The sequence below is a fragment of the Nycticebus coucang genome, chromosome 14 (assembly GCF_027406575.1).
Source record: "Nycticebus coucang isolate mNycCou1 chromosome 14, mNycCou1.pri, whole genome shotgun sequence".
Taxonomy (NCBI): domain Eukaryota; kingdom Metazoa; phylum Chordata; class Mammalia; order Primates; family Lorisidae; genus Nycticebus; species Nycticebus coucang.
The window spans coordinates 95,526,546-95,542,006 of NC_069793.1; the positions used below are offsets into that span (position 1 = coordinate 95,526,546).

General features: G+C 41.5%; 1 protein-coding gene across 6 annotated transcripts in view; it reads right to left on the minus strand.

Moving 5' to 3' along the window:
* Nucleotides 1-1,436: 1,436 nt before the first annotated feature.
* C14H11orf54 (chromosome 14 C11orf54 homolog) overlaps nucleotides 1,437-15,461 on the minus strand; it is a 38,240-nt gene continuing 24,215 nt past the window's right edge. For all 6 annotated transcript variants that reach the window (XM_053559998.1, XM_053560002.1, XM_053560000.1 and 3 more), the window contains 6 exons: nucleotides 14,045-14,118; nucleotides 13,791-13,892; nucleotides 12,555-12,731; nucleotides 11,001-11,150; nucleotides 6,120-6,236; nucleotides 1,437-3,756 (listed from right to left, as the gene is read on the minus strand). In XM_053559998.1, the coding sequence (XP_053415973.1) occupies nucleotides 3,583-3,756; nucleotides 6,120-6,236; nucleotides 11,001-11,150; nucleotides 12,555-12,731; nucleotides 13,791-13,892; nucleotides 14,045-14,118 (794 nt within the window). In that variant the 3' untranslated portion in view covers nucleotides 1,437-3,582. The remainder of the gene's footprint in view (nucleotides 3,757-6,119; nucleotides 6,237-11,000; nucleotides 11,151-12,554; nucleotides 12,732-13,790; nucleotides 13,893-14,044; nucleotides 14,119-15,461) is intronic.

Below are 15,461 nucleotides of genomic sequence, written 5' to 3' on the forward strand. Positions count from 1 at the left end.
CTTAACGTCAGAGAAAAGTGAAAATCACAAATTCTGAGATAGCAGAATCTAGAGAACAAAAACAAAACTTTTTTTTTTTTTTTAGAGAAAAGTCTCAATTTTGTCACCCTCTGTAGAGTGCTGTAGCATCACAACTCACAGCAACCTCCAGCTCTTGAGCTTAGCCAATTCTCTTGCCTCAGCCTCCCGGAGTAGCTGGGACTACAGGTGCCTGCTACAAGGCCCGGCTATTTTTTTGTTGTTGCAGTTTGGCTGGGGCTGGGTTTGAACCCAACACCCTCGGTATATGGTGCTGGTGCCCTACTCACTGAGCCACAGGCACTGCCCAAAACAAAACCACCTTAAAACCAGAGCTTCAATTCCAGCTCCATCAAATGTGGAATCTGATCACTTGAATAAAGTCTGAATCTCACAACAAAACTAGGAAGATTTGAACCTAATGAGCAATCTCAAAAGAGGCCCCTATCAGCTCCAGTGAGGTTGAGTGAATGAAAAGCCTTTTCTACCCAGGCCTTGATTGTGTATGATACCTGGAGGCTTACTTTGGGTACCTTTGTGGTTTCCAGAATGTCAACCTGAGATAATCAAGAATGTAGTTTAAAGAGAGTTTAAGGACTGTCCTACTCTCCTCAGAAAGCTTCCTGGTCTGTAAAACCCTTTCCTACCTTCTTGGCATGTAACTTCATCAGTCTTGCCCAGGTGTCCTCAAACTGCGGCCCACGGGCCACATGAAGTGGTGTGAATTGTATTTGTTCCTGTTTTGTTTTTTACTTCAAAATAAGATACATGCAGTGTGCATAGGAATTTGTTCAGTTTTTTTTTTTTTTAAACTATAGTCCGGCCCTCCAACGGTCTGAGGGAGTGAATTGGCCCCCTGTTTAAAAAGTTTGAGGACCCCTAGTCTTGACATTGAACCAACCTGGGGGAGTGCAATGGCATTCTCCTTCACAGTCTGTCCTTGCTTTATTTCTCTTCATAATACTTAATACCACCTGACATATTATGTCTTTCTCGTCAGTCTCCAGGTTACAAACAAGATAGGTACTGCAGGTTGAATTTGTAGCTAAGTTGGAACAGGTACATTTACCTATTACCTGTAATAGTCTCCATTCATAAGGGCAAGCTGTACATAACGTTGGATGTTTGTAACTTGGGAACTGTCTGTACTTGATAGATCCCCAGTATCTAGTGAAATGCCTAGCATGATCATCTGATGCCTACTCTGACCAGGTACTGTCAAAGGCACTATTGCTACATTTCTGGACTTTACATTCCAGAGGGCAAGATAGGTATTCAGTACATATTTGTTAATGAAAGATTATTTTTGTCTGGAAGTAAGATATTAAAAAGAGACATAGTATATCATGAAATTTTTATATGTATTTTTTATTATTGTTTGGGATTCATTGAGAGTACAAAGAATTAGGTCACACTGATTGCATTTTTTGGCCAGGGCTGGGTTAGAACCCACCACCTCTGGCATATGGGGCCGGCGCCCTACCCCTTTGAGCGACAGGCGCTGCCCACTGATTGCATTGGTTAAAGTCCCTTTTATACTTGTGTCCTGCTCCCAAGAGGTGTGCCATACACCATGACCCTCCATCTCCCACCCTCCTCCCCTCTCCCCAATCCCTCATTCCCCCACCCCACCCCCTTGTATTAGTTTATCTCCTGAGTTCATATTATAATTGAGTATACTGGATTTTTGTTTCTCCATTCTTATGATGCTTTACTGAGAAGAATATGTTCCCGCTCCACCCAGGTTACTACAAAAGATGTAAAGTCTCCATAATTTTTAGTGGCTGAATAGTATTCCATTGTAAACATATACCACGGCTTGTTAATCCATTCCTGAGTTGGTAAGCAATTATGAAAAAAATTTTTTTTTTTTTTGTGGAGACAGTCTCACTTTGTTGCCCTCAGTAGAGTGCTATGGCATCACAGCTCACAGCAACCTCCAACTCTTGGCCTTAAGCAATTCTCTTGCCTCAGCCTCCCAAGTAGCTGGGACTACAGGAGCCCACCACAACGGCTGGCTATTTCTTCGTTGCAGTTGTCGTTGTTTAGCTGGCCTGGGCTGGGTTCGAACTTGTCACCCTCAGTGTACATGGCTGGCGCCGTAACCACTGTGCTACGGGCACCGAGCCAATCATGAAAATTTTTATCCATTTTTTTGTTTCAAAATAGTGCTTATTTCAGAATAATATTTAGGAAATTTATACTTGCAAGACATAGCTAACATTCAAAGTAGAACAACAAAAAATATTAGAGATGAAATGCTTAGGACTAAAGTAGTCTTGAATCTTGCACAATAGCAAGATTGGCTATTAATCTTATTAATCATTAATAAGACTAGAGTTGATCTCTGGCTGATAATTATAGAAGAACACTGAGGAAAATTTCAACCTTTACGGTAATTTTATATTTCACAAAGGACAGTGGTCATGTTTAGAGAAAACTTCAGATATAAGTTAAAGTATGCTCACTTCGATTTTGTAATTTGGTAGTGCTGCTTTTCCCATTTCTTCTTGTAAATAACCAACAAGGTACAAACTGCTTCCGAATGGCAATCCAAACAACGGAAGAGTCATGGCTAACCACTAGTTGGTAATCTGTGAAAGGCAAACTGCCAACTTCTGAGTATGGGTTGACTTCACAAAGGCTGAAGTGCACCCCTTGGCACTTTGTTCCATGAAAAAAGTATATTTTTTGTAATGGATATTTAAAATCCAATACAAAGATTCACAACAACTATCCACGTTTCTTTCTTTCATTCTTTTTTTTTTTTCTTTTTTTGTAGAGACAGAGTCTCACTGTACTGCCCTTGGTAGAGTGCCATGTTATCACGCGGCTCACAGCAACCTCTAACCCTTGGGCTTACGTGATTCTCTTGCCTCAGCCTCCCGGGTAGCTGGGACTACAGGCGCCCGCCACAACGCCCAGCTATTTTTTTGTTGCAGTTTGGCCGGGGCTGGGTTTGAACCTGCCACCCTCAGCATATGGGGCCGGTGCCCTGCTCACTGAGCCACAGGCGCTGCCCGTTTTTTTTTTTCCTTAAAAAGAATGAGATGGAGTCTTGTTCACAGTTGCCTTGATCACAGCTCACCAAACGAGTCTAAACACTTGATTTAAAAAAAAAAAAAAAAAAAAAACACTTCATTTTTCTAATACTCAAAAATATCCAATTCAAAGTTGTGAGATTCATTTGAAAAAATTTAATGTCATACAAATATAAGTTTTTAGATAGTAAGAATAATCGCATGATTCCTGATCATGTTTATATTTAATATATATAAACATAACACCGATTTTCCTGATATAGAATAAAAAAACAATGATATTGGTATGTATGTAAAAAAATTAAAGAACATTTCAGTTAGGTTTCTTTGTTCCCAATATTCTCTTTCAGACAGATCTACAAAATAATACAGAATATTAATACAGTCCCTTCATTTTGAAAGCCAAAAAAAGTGAGGTTTAAGTAAGTCAGATCATTTCTATTAGATTTTACATTTGAATTGATTAATCAGCCATATGGTTAATCAACCATAATTATTTTTTTCTAAATGTGTATCGGCTGATTTAATCTCGTCCAATTGTGTGGGTCTCTTTTGGTTGATCAATACGATACAGAAGTTCTGCAGGTAAGAAGTATCCCAGATACTCCACTGTATCTGGCGTAGTGTCATAATGGTAGTGTCCACCTTCTCCATGATGACTGAAAAAGTGAGTGTGCTCCAGTCGCAAATCAAAACCCTAGGGTAACAAACACGCAATCTGTTAGTACTAATACTATTTTGATTATAATTTGTTTTAGGCGGAGGAAGAACTTTTTATTTATGTTATAATAGTTTTACTTACATTTATTTTTTTTTTTGAGACAGGGTCTTGCTCTGTTGCCCAGTGTGGTTTCCAGTGGCAACACTGTATGTAGTTCATGGCAACTTCAAACTCCCAGACTCAAGTAGTCCTCTTGCCTCAGCCTCCCAAGTACCTGAGACTATATTCATGCCACACTATGCTCAGCTAATTTTTCTGTTTTTAGTAGAGACAGGGTCTGGCTTTGCTCAGACTGGTGTGGAACTCCTTGAGCTCAAGCAGCCCTCCCACCTCAGACTCCTAGAGTGCTAGGATTATAGGCGTGAACCACCATGCCCAGCCAATAGTTTTTATTTTCAAAATAGCTAGCACAGGAGGCCAGTCACGGTGGCTCATTCCTGTAGCACTCTGGGAGATCAAGGCAGGTGGATTGCCTGAGCTCAGGTGTTCCAGACCAGCCTGAGCAAGAGACTCTGTCTCTATTAAAAATAGAAAAAAATTAGCTGGGGCGGTGCCTGTGGCTCAGTCGGTAAGGCACCGGCCCCATATACCAAGGGTGGTGGGTTCAAACCCGGCCCCGGCTGAACTGCAACCAAAAAAAAAAATAGCCGGGCGTTGTGGCGGCCGCCTGTAGTCCCAGCTACTCGGGAGGCTGAGGCAAGAGAATCGCTTAGGCCCAGGAGTTGGAGGTTGCTATGAGCTGTGTGAGGCCACGGCACTCTACCGAGGGCCATAAAGTGAGACTCTGTCTCTACAAAAAAAGAAAAAAATTAGCTGGACATGGTGGTGCATGCCTGTTGTCCTAGCAAATCAGGAGGCTCAAACTTTCTTGAGCCCAGGAGTTTGAGGTTGCTGTGAGCTGTGATGCCATGACACTCTACCCAGGAAGACAAAGTGAGACTCTGGCTCAAAAATAAAAAATGAAATAGCTAGCACATACACATTTTCCAAATTCAAAGGGTGCAAAAGGCAATAATGAAATGTATCGTTCCTCCTATCTCCTGCTCTCACCAGTCAGTTCCTCTCCTGCAGGCAACCAGAGTAAGCAGTACATTCTTGCATATGCTTCCAGAAATACGTACTTAAACTGAAGCACTTTGTACATACTTTTCTGTATAGAGTTTTTTGGGTGGGATTTTGTTTTTGTTTTTTAAATACAGGGTCTTGCTCTGTTGCAAAGGCTGGAGTGCAGTGGTCTGACCGTACTTCATTGTAACCTTAAACTGTGGCCTCGAGTAATCCTTCTGTACCTAGACCTACAGGCACACACCACCACAACCCACTAATTTTTTACAAAGTGTCTGTGGAGACAGGGTCTCCCTATGTTGCTCAGGCTGGTCTTCAATTCCTAGTGATTCTCCTGCCTCAGCCTTCCCAAGTACTGGGATTGCAGGCATGAGCCACCCACAGTGCCTGGACAAAGGTTGTTTTGGGTTTTTAACTTAACAACGTATTTGGAGATGTTTACATATCAGATCATAAAAATGCTTCCTCGTTCTTTTACGCCTACATGGCATTTTACATTGTATGTACGTAACTCTTCCCAACTGACATATTATTTCCAATTCTTTGGCTACTATAATAACTCTGTCATGAATAACTCCTTAACTAATCATTTTAATGTAATTATGCATATATATTTAAGGATGAAGTCCTAGATATATAATCACTGGATCCAAAGATACGATCAGGATTTTAGTAGACACTATGTATTTTCTTTGAATTGGTCTATATTTCTAGTGTCCTGCAATATTAGAATATAATGAACACCAAATAAGATTAAAGAGGTCCAGAATTTAATTGTGGTTTTACTTTTTTTTTTTGAGACTGGGTTGCTTGCCCAGGATGGTCTCAAATTCCTGGGGGGTCAAGTGATCCTTTTGCCTCAGGCTATCAAATAGCTAAGGCAACAAGGGTGTACCACCATGCCCTGCCACATCTACTGTTCAGTAAAATGATTTGGAGACTTATTTAAAGTCTCTGTGCCTTCACTTTCCCAGTGGTAAAAATCTGCTCTTCCCAACTCACAGGATGGTAAGCCATCCACTCCCTTACCTTTCTTTTTTTTTTTTTTTATTGTTGGGGATTCATTGAGGGTACAATAAGCCAGGTTACACTGATTGCAATTGTTAGGTAAAGTCCCTCTTGCACGCTCCCTTACCTTTCAAGATAATTCTAGAGATTATCCTAGTGTTTCAATAACCACAACACAAAAAGTACTTAATTTTAAAAGAATATCCTAAAAATCAAGCATTACCATGTACTATATAGTGCAATATGAAATATAGACACAGACTTACTGGGTCTCTGGAGACAAAAACTGGCAGACAAACTAAAGGAGCCTTCATCTCATAAAAATGAAGCCATTTATTCACATCTTCCTCTGAGTTCAAGGGGCAGGAAGAAAACCCTGCTGGCTGCAATACAAGATCGTTAAACAGGTAAACATACTGAATATTATTGAGAAATAAAATTTAAAACACATCTAATTTCATTAAGTTAAAAGTTGTTTTTTGTTTTTGTTTTTGTTTTGAGACAGAGCCTCAAGCTGTTGCCCTGGGTAGAGTGCCATAACATCACAGCAACCTCCAACTCCTGGGCTCAAGCGATTCTCCTGCCTCCGCCTCCCAAGAAGCTGGGATTACAGGCGCCCGCCACAACGCCCGGCTATTTTTTGGTTGCAGCCATCATTGTTATTTGGCAGGCCTGGGCTGGATTCGAACCTGCCAGCTCAGGTGTATGTGGCTGGCGCTTTAGCCACTTGAGCCACAGGCACCAAGCCAAGTTAAAAGTTTTAAGCCTTTTTCTGTATTCTACTATTTTTGAACTTTGGCCACAACGATTTTGAAAAAAGAACATTATATGGTTTACACTTTTTTTTTTTTTGAGACAGAGTCTCACTATGTTGCCCTTGGTAGAGTGCCGTAGCATAACAGCTCACAGCAACCTCCAACTCTTGGGCTTAAGCGATTCTCTTGCCTCAACTTCCCAAGTAGCTGGGACTACGGTGCCCACCACAATGCCTGGCTATTTTTTTGTTGCAGTTGATTAGCTGGCCCAGGCTGGGTTCAAACCTGCAACCCTCTGTATGTGGCTGGGGCCGTAACCTGTGCTGCGGGCACCGAGGTGGTTTACCTTCTTGACTTCAAAACTTAATACAAAGCTACAGTCATCAAAAGAGTGCAATACTAGCGTAAAGATAGACATCAGACCATTGGTAAAGAAAAAAAGCCCAGAAAGAAATCCTTGCATATATAGTCAAATGATTTTTTCTTTCTTTCTTTCTTTTTGAGACAGTTTCAAGCTGTTGCCCTGGGTAGAGTGCCGTGGTGTCATAGCTCCCAGCAACCTCCAACTCAGGCTCAAGCAATCCTTTTGCCTCCGTTTTTCTATTCTTTTGCTCAGGCTAATCTCAAACTCCTGAGCTCAAGCAATCCACCCACCTTAGCCTCCTAGAGTGCTAGGAATATAGGCATAAGCCACAGTGCCTGTCTAGTCAAATGATTTTCAACAAGACTGTCAATACCACTCAATGGGCAAAGGGCAGTCTTCTGCAAATGGTGGTACATTTGCATGAAAAAGGTGAACTGGGACCCTCCATCTTACACCATACACAAAAATTAACTCAGTGTGGATCCATCAAAGACTTAAGTATTGGTAGAGCTAATACCTCTAGAGAAGAATACCTAGGGTAATAGTTTAAGGATATTGGATTTGGCCATGATTTCTTGAAAAGTGCAGTCAACAAAAAAAAGATAAACTGGACATCAAAGTTAAAACTTGTGTGCACCGAATGACAAATAGAAAATACTTGCAAGTCATCTGTCTGATAAGGGGTTGATACTCAGAATATAAAGACCTCCTAAAACTTAAACACCTTAATTAAAATAGTAAACAAAGAGGTGGCGCCTGTCGCTCAATGCGTAGGGCACCAGCCCCATATACGGACGGTGGCGGGTTCGGACCCAGCCCCGGCCAAATTGCAACAAAAAAAATAGCCGGGCCTTGTGGCGGGCGCCTGTAGTCTTGTACTCAGGAGGCTGAGGGAAGAGAATCACCTCAGCCCAAGAACTGGAGGTTGCTGTGAGCTGTGACGTCATGGCACTCTACCCAGGGCAACATAGTGAGACTGTGTCAAAAAAAAAGTGTTGGCTAGGATGTAGAAAAATGCATTGCTTGAGGACAGTGTAAAATGGTGTAGCACTATAGAAAAATGGTATGGTAGTTTCTAAAAGAATTAAACATAAAATTATCATATGACCCAGAAATTCTATGTCTGGGTATATACCCAAAAGAACTGAAGTGTCTTGAAGAGATACTTGTACATCCATGTTCACAGCAGCATTCCAATAACCAAACTATGGAAGACCTCTTTTTCTTCCCTCTTCTTCTCTCCCGCTTTCCCCTCCCTTCTCTACCCACAACCCTAAAAAAAGAAAAAAAAAGTGGAAGCAACCCAGTTTTCATTGATGGATGAATGGAAAAACAAAATGTGTATACATACGATGGAATATGATTAGCTCGGTGCCCGTAGCTCAGAGGTTAGGGCGCCGGCCACATACACCAAGGCTGGCAGGTTCGAACCTGGCCCTGCCCTGCTAAACAACAATGGCAACTACAATAACAACCACAACAACAAAAACAAATAGCCGGGTGTTGTGGCAGGCGCCTGTAGTCCCAGGTACTTGGGAAGCTGAGGCAAGAGAATGGCTTAAGCCTAAGAGTTTGAGGTTGCTGTGAGCTGTGATGCTATGGCACTCTACCGAGGGTGACATAGTGAGACTCTGTCTCAAAAAAAAAAGCAAAGGAAAATTATTCTGTCTTAAACAGGAAATTCTGATATTCTACAACATAGACAGACCTTGACAACATTATGCTATGTGGAATAAACCAGTCACAAAACAGCAAATGCCCTGTGATTCCACTTGTATGAGTTATCTAGAGTGGTCAAATTTATAGAGATAGAAAGCAGAACGTGGTTGTCAGAGCAGAGGAAATGAGGGTTAGGCAGTGCATGTGGCTCAAAGGGGTAGGGCGCTGGCCCCATATGCCGAAGGTGGTGGGTTCAAACCCAGCCCTGGACAAAAACTAAACCCGGCCCCGGCCAAACTGCAACCAAAAAAAAATAGCCGGGCGTTGTGGCGGGCACCTGTAGTCCCAGCTACTCGGGAGGCTGAGGCAGGAGAATCGCTTAAGCCCAGGAGTTGGAGGTTGCTGTGAGCTGTGTGAGGCCACGGCACTCTACCGAGTGCCATAAAGTGAGACTCTGTCTCTACAAAAAAAAAAAAAAAAAAAGAAAGAAAAAAAGAGGAAATGAGGGTTACTATTGAATGGGTACAAAGTTTCAGTTTTATAGGAGGAAGAGAAAAGTTCTGGAGATGTACCTGGTGATGGTTGAATAGTAACAAGAGTATAAATAATGCCTGAGTTGTATACTGAAAAACCATTAAAAAGGTAAATTTTAGGTTATGTGTATTTTACCACAACTTTTTCTTTTTTGAGACAGAGTCTCACTCTGTTAACAGCCCTGGGTAGAGTGCCATGGTGTCATCACAGCTCATAGCAACCTCCAACTCTTGGGCTCAAGAGATCCTCTTGCCTCAGCTTCCCGAGTAACTGGGACAACAGGCATGCGCCACCACACTCAGCTAGTTTTCTATTTTTAGTAGAGATGGGGTCTCCCTCTTGCTCAGGCTGGTCTTAGCTCAAGCAATCCACCTGCCTCAGCCTCCCAGAGTGCCTAAACAGGTTGCTTGAGCTCAGGAGTTTGAGACCATCCTGAGCAAGAAGGAAGCCTGGTCTCTAAAAATAGCCAGGTATTGTGGCAGGGGCCTATAGTCTGACCCACTCGGGAGGCTGAAGCAAGAGGATCACTTGAGCCAAAGAGTTTGAGATTGATGTGAGCCATGACACCACAGAACTCTATTTACCAAGGGTGACAAAGTGAGACTGTCTCAAAAACAAAAAAATAGGCGGTGTCCGTGGCTCAGTGGGTAGGGCACTGGCCACATATACCCAGGCTGGTGGGTTCAAACCCAGCTTGGGCCAGCTAAAACAACAATGACAACTGCAATAACAACAACAACAAAAATAGCATGGTGTTGTGGCAGGCGCCTGTAGTCCCAGCTACTTGGGAGGCTGAGGCAAGAGAATTGCTTAAGCCCAAGAGCTGGAGGTTGCTGTGAGCAGTGACTCCACAGCCCTCTACCCAGGGCAACAGCTTGAGACTCTGTCTCAACAACAACAATTACAAAAAGAAGAAAACCATTAAAACAAGTTTTTGTTTGTTTGTTTTTGGAGCTAGGGTCTCACTCTCTTGCCTAGGCTAGAATGCCATGGCATTAGCCGAGCTCACCGCAACGTCAAACTCTTGGGTTCAAGTGATCTTCCTGCTATAGCCTCCTGAGTGGCTGGGACTACAGGCGGCTGCCATAATACCCGGCTAAGCAATATAATTTCCAGTGGCTTTAGTGATAAAACAATAAGGAAGTTAGAATCATTTTTATTCCTTATTCTTTTTTTCTTTATTCATCTACCAAAAATTATAAAGACTGAATGGCCTGGGTCTAGCTTAATAAAATATTCTATCCTTAATGTCCTAAAAACATATACTTAGCCCATAATACTAAAATGTTTTTTGTTTGTTTATTTTGAGACAGGGTCTCCCTCTATCACCTAGGCTACAGTGAGGTGGCTCATTAGCACACACTGCAACCTCAAATTCTGGGCCTCAAGCAATCCTCCAGCCTTGGCCTCCCAAAGTGTTAGGATTGCAGGCATAAGCCACCATGCTCAGTCCAAGATTATAATCTTTACAGTGACCTTTTCTTTCCTCAAAAGCACAACCACCTTAATGGCAAAGTCTACTATATAGAGTTTGGGATTTTGGCAATGAAAATGATAAGCAGTTTTTAAGAATCACACTTTAATTTACCTTGAACTTAAACACACTGACAAGAAAGTTCTAATACATTTACATGAAAAAAGAATTCTAGCTAGACATTATCTTCAATATGATGTATTGTATTGTCTGTCAGTTAAAGTAATACAATTAAAGTGAAAGGATTTGTTATGGTATCTTTAAAGGTCAGATCCCCAACACATATGTAAACATCCTAAGATCTTCAGCACTTGCACACAAACCCCCACATACAGGCACACAGGCGCACATAGGCGCTTACCATAATGTGAGACTTCACTTTTCCTTTCTCAACTACAAAAGTACCTCCCATCCCTACAGGTTTATCTCCATAATGTTTCTCCAGAGTCTGTCTCATACAAGTCACAAAATTAAGTTGTCCAGTTCTTCTTTTTGCTTTAACCTCAATGACCTGCAGGGAATATAAATATGTATATCATCAGCTCAGCTGCAAAATTTTCTGTGAATAACTACCAAAGTCAAACAGCATATCATTTAATGACATCAAGCAAATATTCTCTTCTTTGCTTAGAGCTCCCAGATCTGAGCTGAGGTATCTCAATCCTCTGTGAGTCTTGATTATATATATGTATGCACACACGTAATCAGTTACATAGAATTCACCCTAATAATGAGTGTTAGTCCTGCATTCTATTTTATTTTCTTCTTACCATTATACTGACAAGGATTTAGAGGCTTTTTAACATGTGTGAAGGTGGTAAAAGGTTAAGAATTCCCTGGCTTAAAGGGACCAATCTTTGATCAATGAGAATTAGGAGGAAATGATAACATTTTTTCATTTCCCTTAAAATGAAGTGAGCCACCACTCCTGGTCTTGCTTTGCGTTTTTGCTACCATCATTTCTATCTAGAACAATATACGATCAGTCAGAAATGAGCAAATTACTTGTTTACTATCTATAAGTAAGCATTTATTTTAGCTGCATGATTCATTTAAGTGGCAAATTCATCCCCCAAATTAATATTGTTGCCTTTTAGTTACTCAGAAAAAGATACTGCTTACTAAGTTTTAACCTTAGGTTTTTTTTTGTTTGTTTTTGAGACAGGGTTTCACTTTGTTGCCGTGGGTAGCGTCATAGCTCACAGCAACCTCAAACTATTGGGTTCAAGCACTCCCCTCGCCTCAGCCTTCTGAATAGCTGGGACGATAGGAGCCCGCCACAATGCCAGGCTCTTGCTGGCTCTTTTTAGAGACAAGGTCCTGCTCTTGCTCAGGCTGGTTTCGAACACTTGAGCTCAAGCAATGCACCCACCTCTGCCTCTCAGAGTGTTAGGATTATAGGCGTGAGCCTCAGCGCCCAGCCCCAACCTCAGTTTAAAGAAGATTTTTGCTCTGCCTGTAGTATTCCCTGAATCGTTTATAATTGTTTTTCTTTTTATTAGTGATAATGTCTTGTTCTGTTGCCCAAGCTGGAGGGCAGTGGCATGATCATAACTCACTGCAGTACGGAACTCAAGAACTTGAATGATCATCTTGCCTTAGCCTCCTGAGTAGTTGGGGCTCGGTAGCATATGCCACCATGCCTGGCTAATTTATTTCATTTTTTTAGATATGATGTCTTGCTATGTTGCCCAGGTTGGTCTCAACTCCTGGCCTTGAGTGATCCCCCTGTCTCAGCCTCCCAAATCACTGGGATTATAGGAGTCAGTCACTGTGCCAGGCCATAAGTGAGTCATTTAAAGAGATTTTTACCTAGGTAGTTCTGAAGGAAAACCATAATTGGGGCAACAGAAGTTCCAAATTGTAGCTATCTGAGAACATTTGGAGAATATTGTATTTTTATGGACAAAATCACCTTGCCAGGTTGGCCTTCACTGGCAAAAAGATTAGCCAGTAATGCACACCCAAAATCACGGTATTTCTCACTGTATTTCTCTAGTAGGCACCCTCCATCGGCAGGGTTAACACGAGCAAAGTAACTTCCATTCATAGGACGTTTGTGTTCACTTTCTGTTTGCATAATTGGCATAAACTGAAAAGAAAATGAAGTAATCAATCTTAGCATCTCTGTGCAAAGAGAATATTTTGAATAACGTTACAAAATATTTCATCCCTTTAAGACATTTCACGCATTTCAAGTGCTAATATGAAAACATGAAACATGCTTAATTTTAGGTACAAAAGCCTAAAAAAATGTTTAAACATTTTTTCTATCTTGAACACTAGGCAAATTATATCAATGTTTCTGCAAAGAACTTTTTTTCCCTAATGTTCTGAGGAAAGACCTATCTGCAAAGAACTTGTGTTACTACAGACTAACGCTCACATCTGAAGAGGCTGCGCGAGCATGGGCAGACTGAACAGATCGTTCACTTTTATTCGTGAGATATGAAGAAACGGTGATATTTTAATATAGTAATTGTATATATGAATAGCATATGCTACTTATAGCTATTAACTTTAAAAATAACCATCATAATACTCTGATAGTATTTGGTCTGATAGAGGGCCAGATCATTAAATTTAGATCACTAAATATTCCATTCATCTTCTGATTCAAAGCCACCTTCATACTAAAAGCAAAGATATATAGAGAAAGTAGGTCTCCTATGATGTATAAAGACAAAAATCTTTTATGATCCAGGGCCTTCAGCAGAATATCTGAGACCCTGGATTTATCTAAGGCAGAACCTATACCATAAGAAAATGTGAAACTAGGGGTCAGTACTCCCTTACAGTTGGACCAACTAAGGCATGCCCTATAAACCAAATTGGTACCAAATAGGATCTAATCTGTAGACTGGTGTGCTGTCAGCCACTTAACATACACTCAGAAAGTAGGTTTTTTGGCAGTAAAAGGAAGAAGACAAACCAAATATCAAACCCGTAAAATAAAATTACCATAGGGCGGCACCTGTGGCTCAAAGGGGTAGGGTGCCAGTCCCATATGCCAGAGGTGGTGGGTTCAAACCCAGCCCTGGCTAATAAAACACAAATAAATAAATATTAAAAAAAATAAAATTACCATATATGCTTTTGGAGGGTAGAAAAGAAAAACAAAGGAAAAAAACATATATATATGTATGCTGACCTCAGAATTAAACCCAAGAGTCTGAAATGGACCTGCCCCCGCTCCAAGAATAAAAGCTCCAGGAAGCTTGATTTCTTTCGCAATTTTATTCACATCATAAACCTATAGAAGAGGAAAAGATATTATTTAAATTATAATTTATATAAATCCCCTGCTTTACTTTTTATTACTGAGTTTATGGGCACTTCCTTACCACACTGATGAACCCAACTTCCAGATCTTCGTATGAATATGAAGAGTAAAAGCACACTTACTTTTTTTCGGTTTACAAGAGGCAATAAGTATGGCACACCTCCTACTTCTGCAATTCTAGTTTTCCCACAGATGCCTAAAAAAAAGAAAAACACAAGCCATCTTAAAAATAGGCAGACATCTAATTTAAGAATAAAATGCCAGAAGACACTAACTCAATTTATTGAGTTAATTTACTCATTTTTCTATTCTCAGCAAGTGTTTTACCAATAGCAGGGCTTAGAGGACATGAGCAGCTAGTACCTCTGTCCTGTTTGAACTGCCTGTGTTTCTAGTATCAGAACCAGGCATGAGTTGATATGTTGGAAGCACAAAGGCAATATTAAGTTGATGATGGAGCAAGGGCTAGAATTAGGGCCAAAGTTTGCATTGAGTAAGGTTTCTACAGTCTGTAATACCATATTCCTTTAAAAATCTGTTTCAGGATGGCTTTTTCTGGCTAAAATTGTTTTTTTTCTTTTTGTAGAGACGGAGTCTCACTGTACCGCCCTCGGGTAGAGTGCCGTGGTGTCACACGGCTCACAGCAACCTCCAGCTCTTGGGCTACACGATTCTCTTGCCTCAGCCTCCCGAGTAGCTGGGACTACAGGCGCCCGCCACAACGCCCGGCTATTTTTCTGTTGCAGTTTGGCCAGAGCTGGGTCCGAACCTGCCACCCTCGGCATATGGGGCCGGCGCCCTACTCACTGAGCCACAGGCGCCACCCGCTAAAATTGTTTTTTAATTTAAAATATTTTCTCTGGGCGGTGCCTGTGGCTCCGTGAGTAGGGTGCCAGCTCCATATACCGAGGGTGGGTGGTTCAAACCCGCCCCAGCTAAACTGCAACAAAAAATAGTTGGGTGTTGTGGTGGGCGCCTGTAGTCCCAGCTACTTGGGAGGCTGAGGCAAGAGAATCGCCTAAGCCCAAGAGCTGGAGGTTGCTGTGAGCTGCGACGTTACAGCATTCTACCTAGGGCAACAAAGTGAGACTCTGTCTCTAAAAAACAATAAATAATAAATATTTTCTCTGGGCCTGGCGCCGTGGTTCACACATGTAATCCTAGCACTCTAGGAGGCTGAGGTGGGTGGATTGCCTGAGATTGGAGACTAGCCTGAGCCACAGTGAGACCTCGCCCAAATAGCCAGGCATTGTGGTAGGTGGCTGTAGTCTCAGCACTGTGGAGGCTGAGGCAAAAGAATCGTTTGAGGCCAAGAGTTTGAGGTTGCTGTGAGCTATGACAGGACAGCACTCTACAGAGGGTGACAGAGTGAGACTCTGTCTCAAAAGAAACAAATACATAATAAAGTATTTTCTCTGTTAGAATATAAGATCTTAGATCCATACTGGGAAATCTTCTTTTCAAAATTCTTTTTTTTTTGAGACGGAGTTTCACTATGTCCCCCTCAGTAGAGTGATGTATCGTCACAGCTCACAGCAA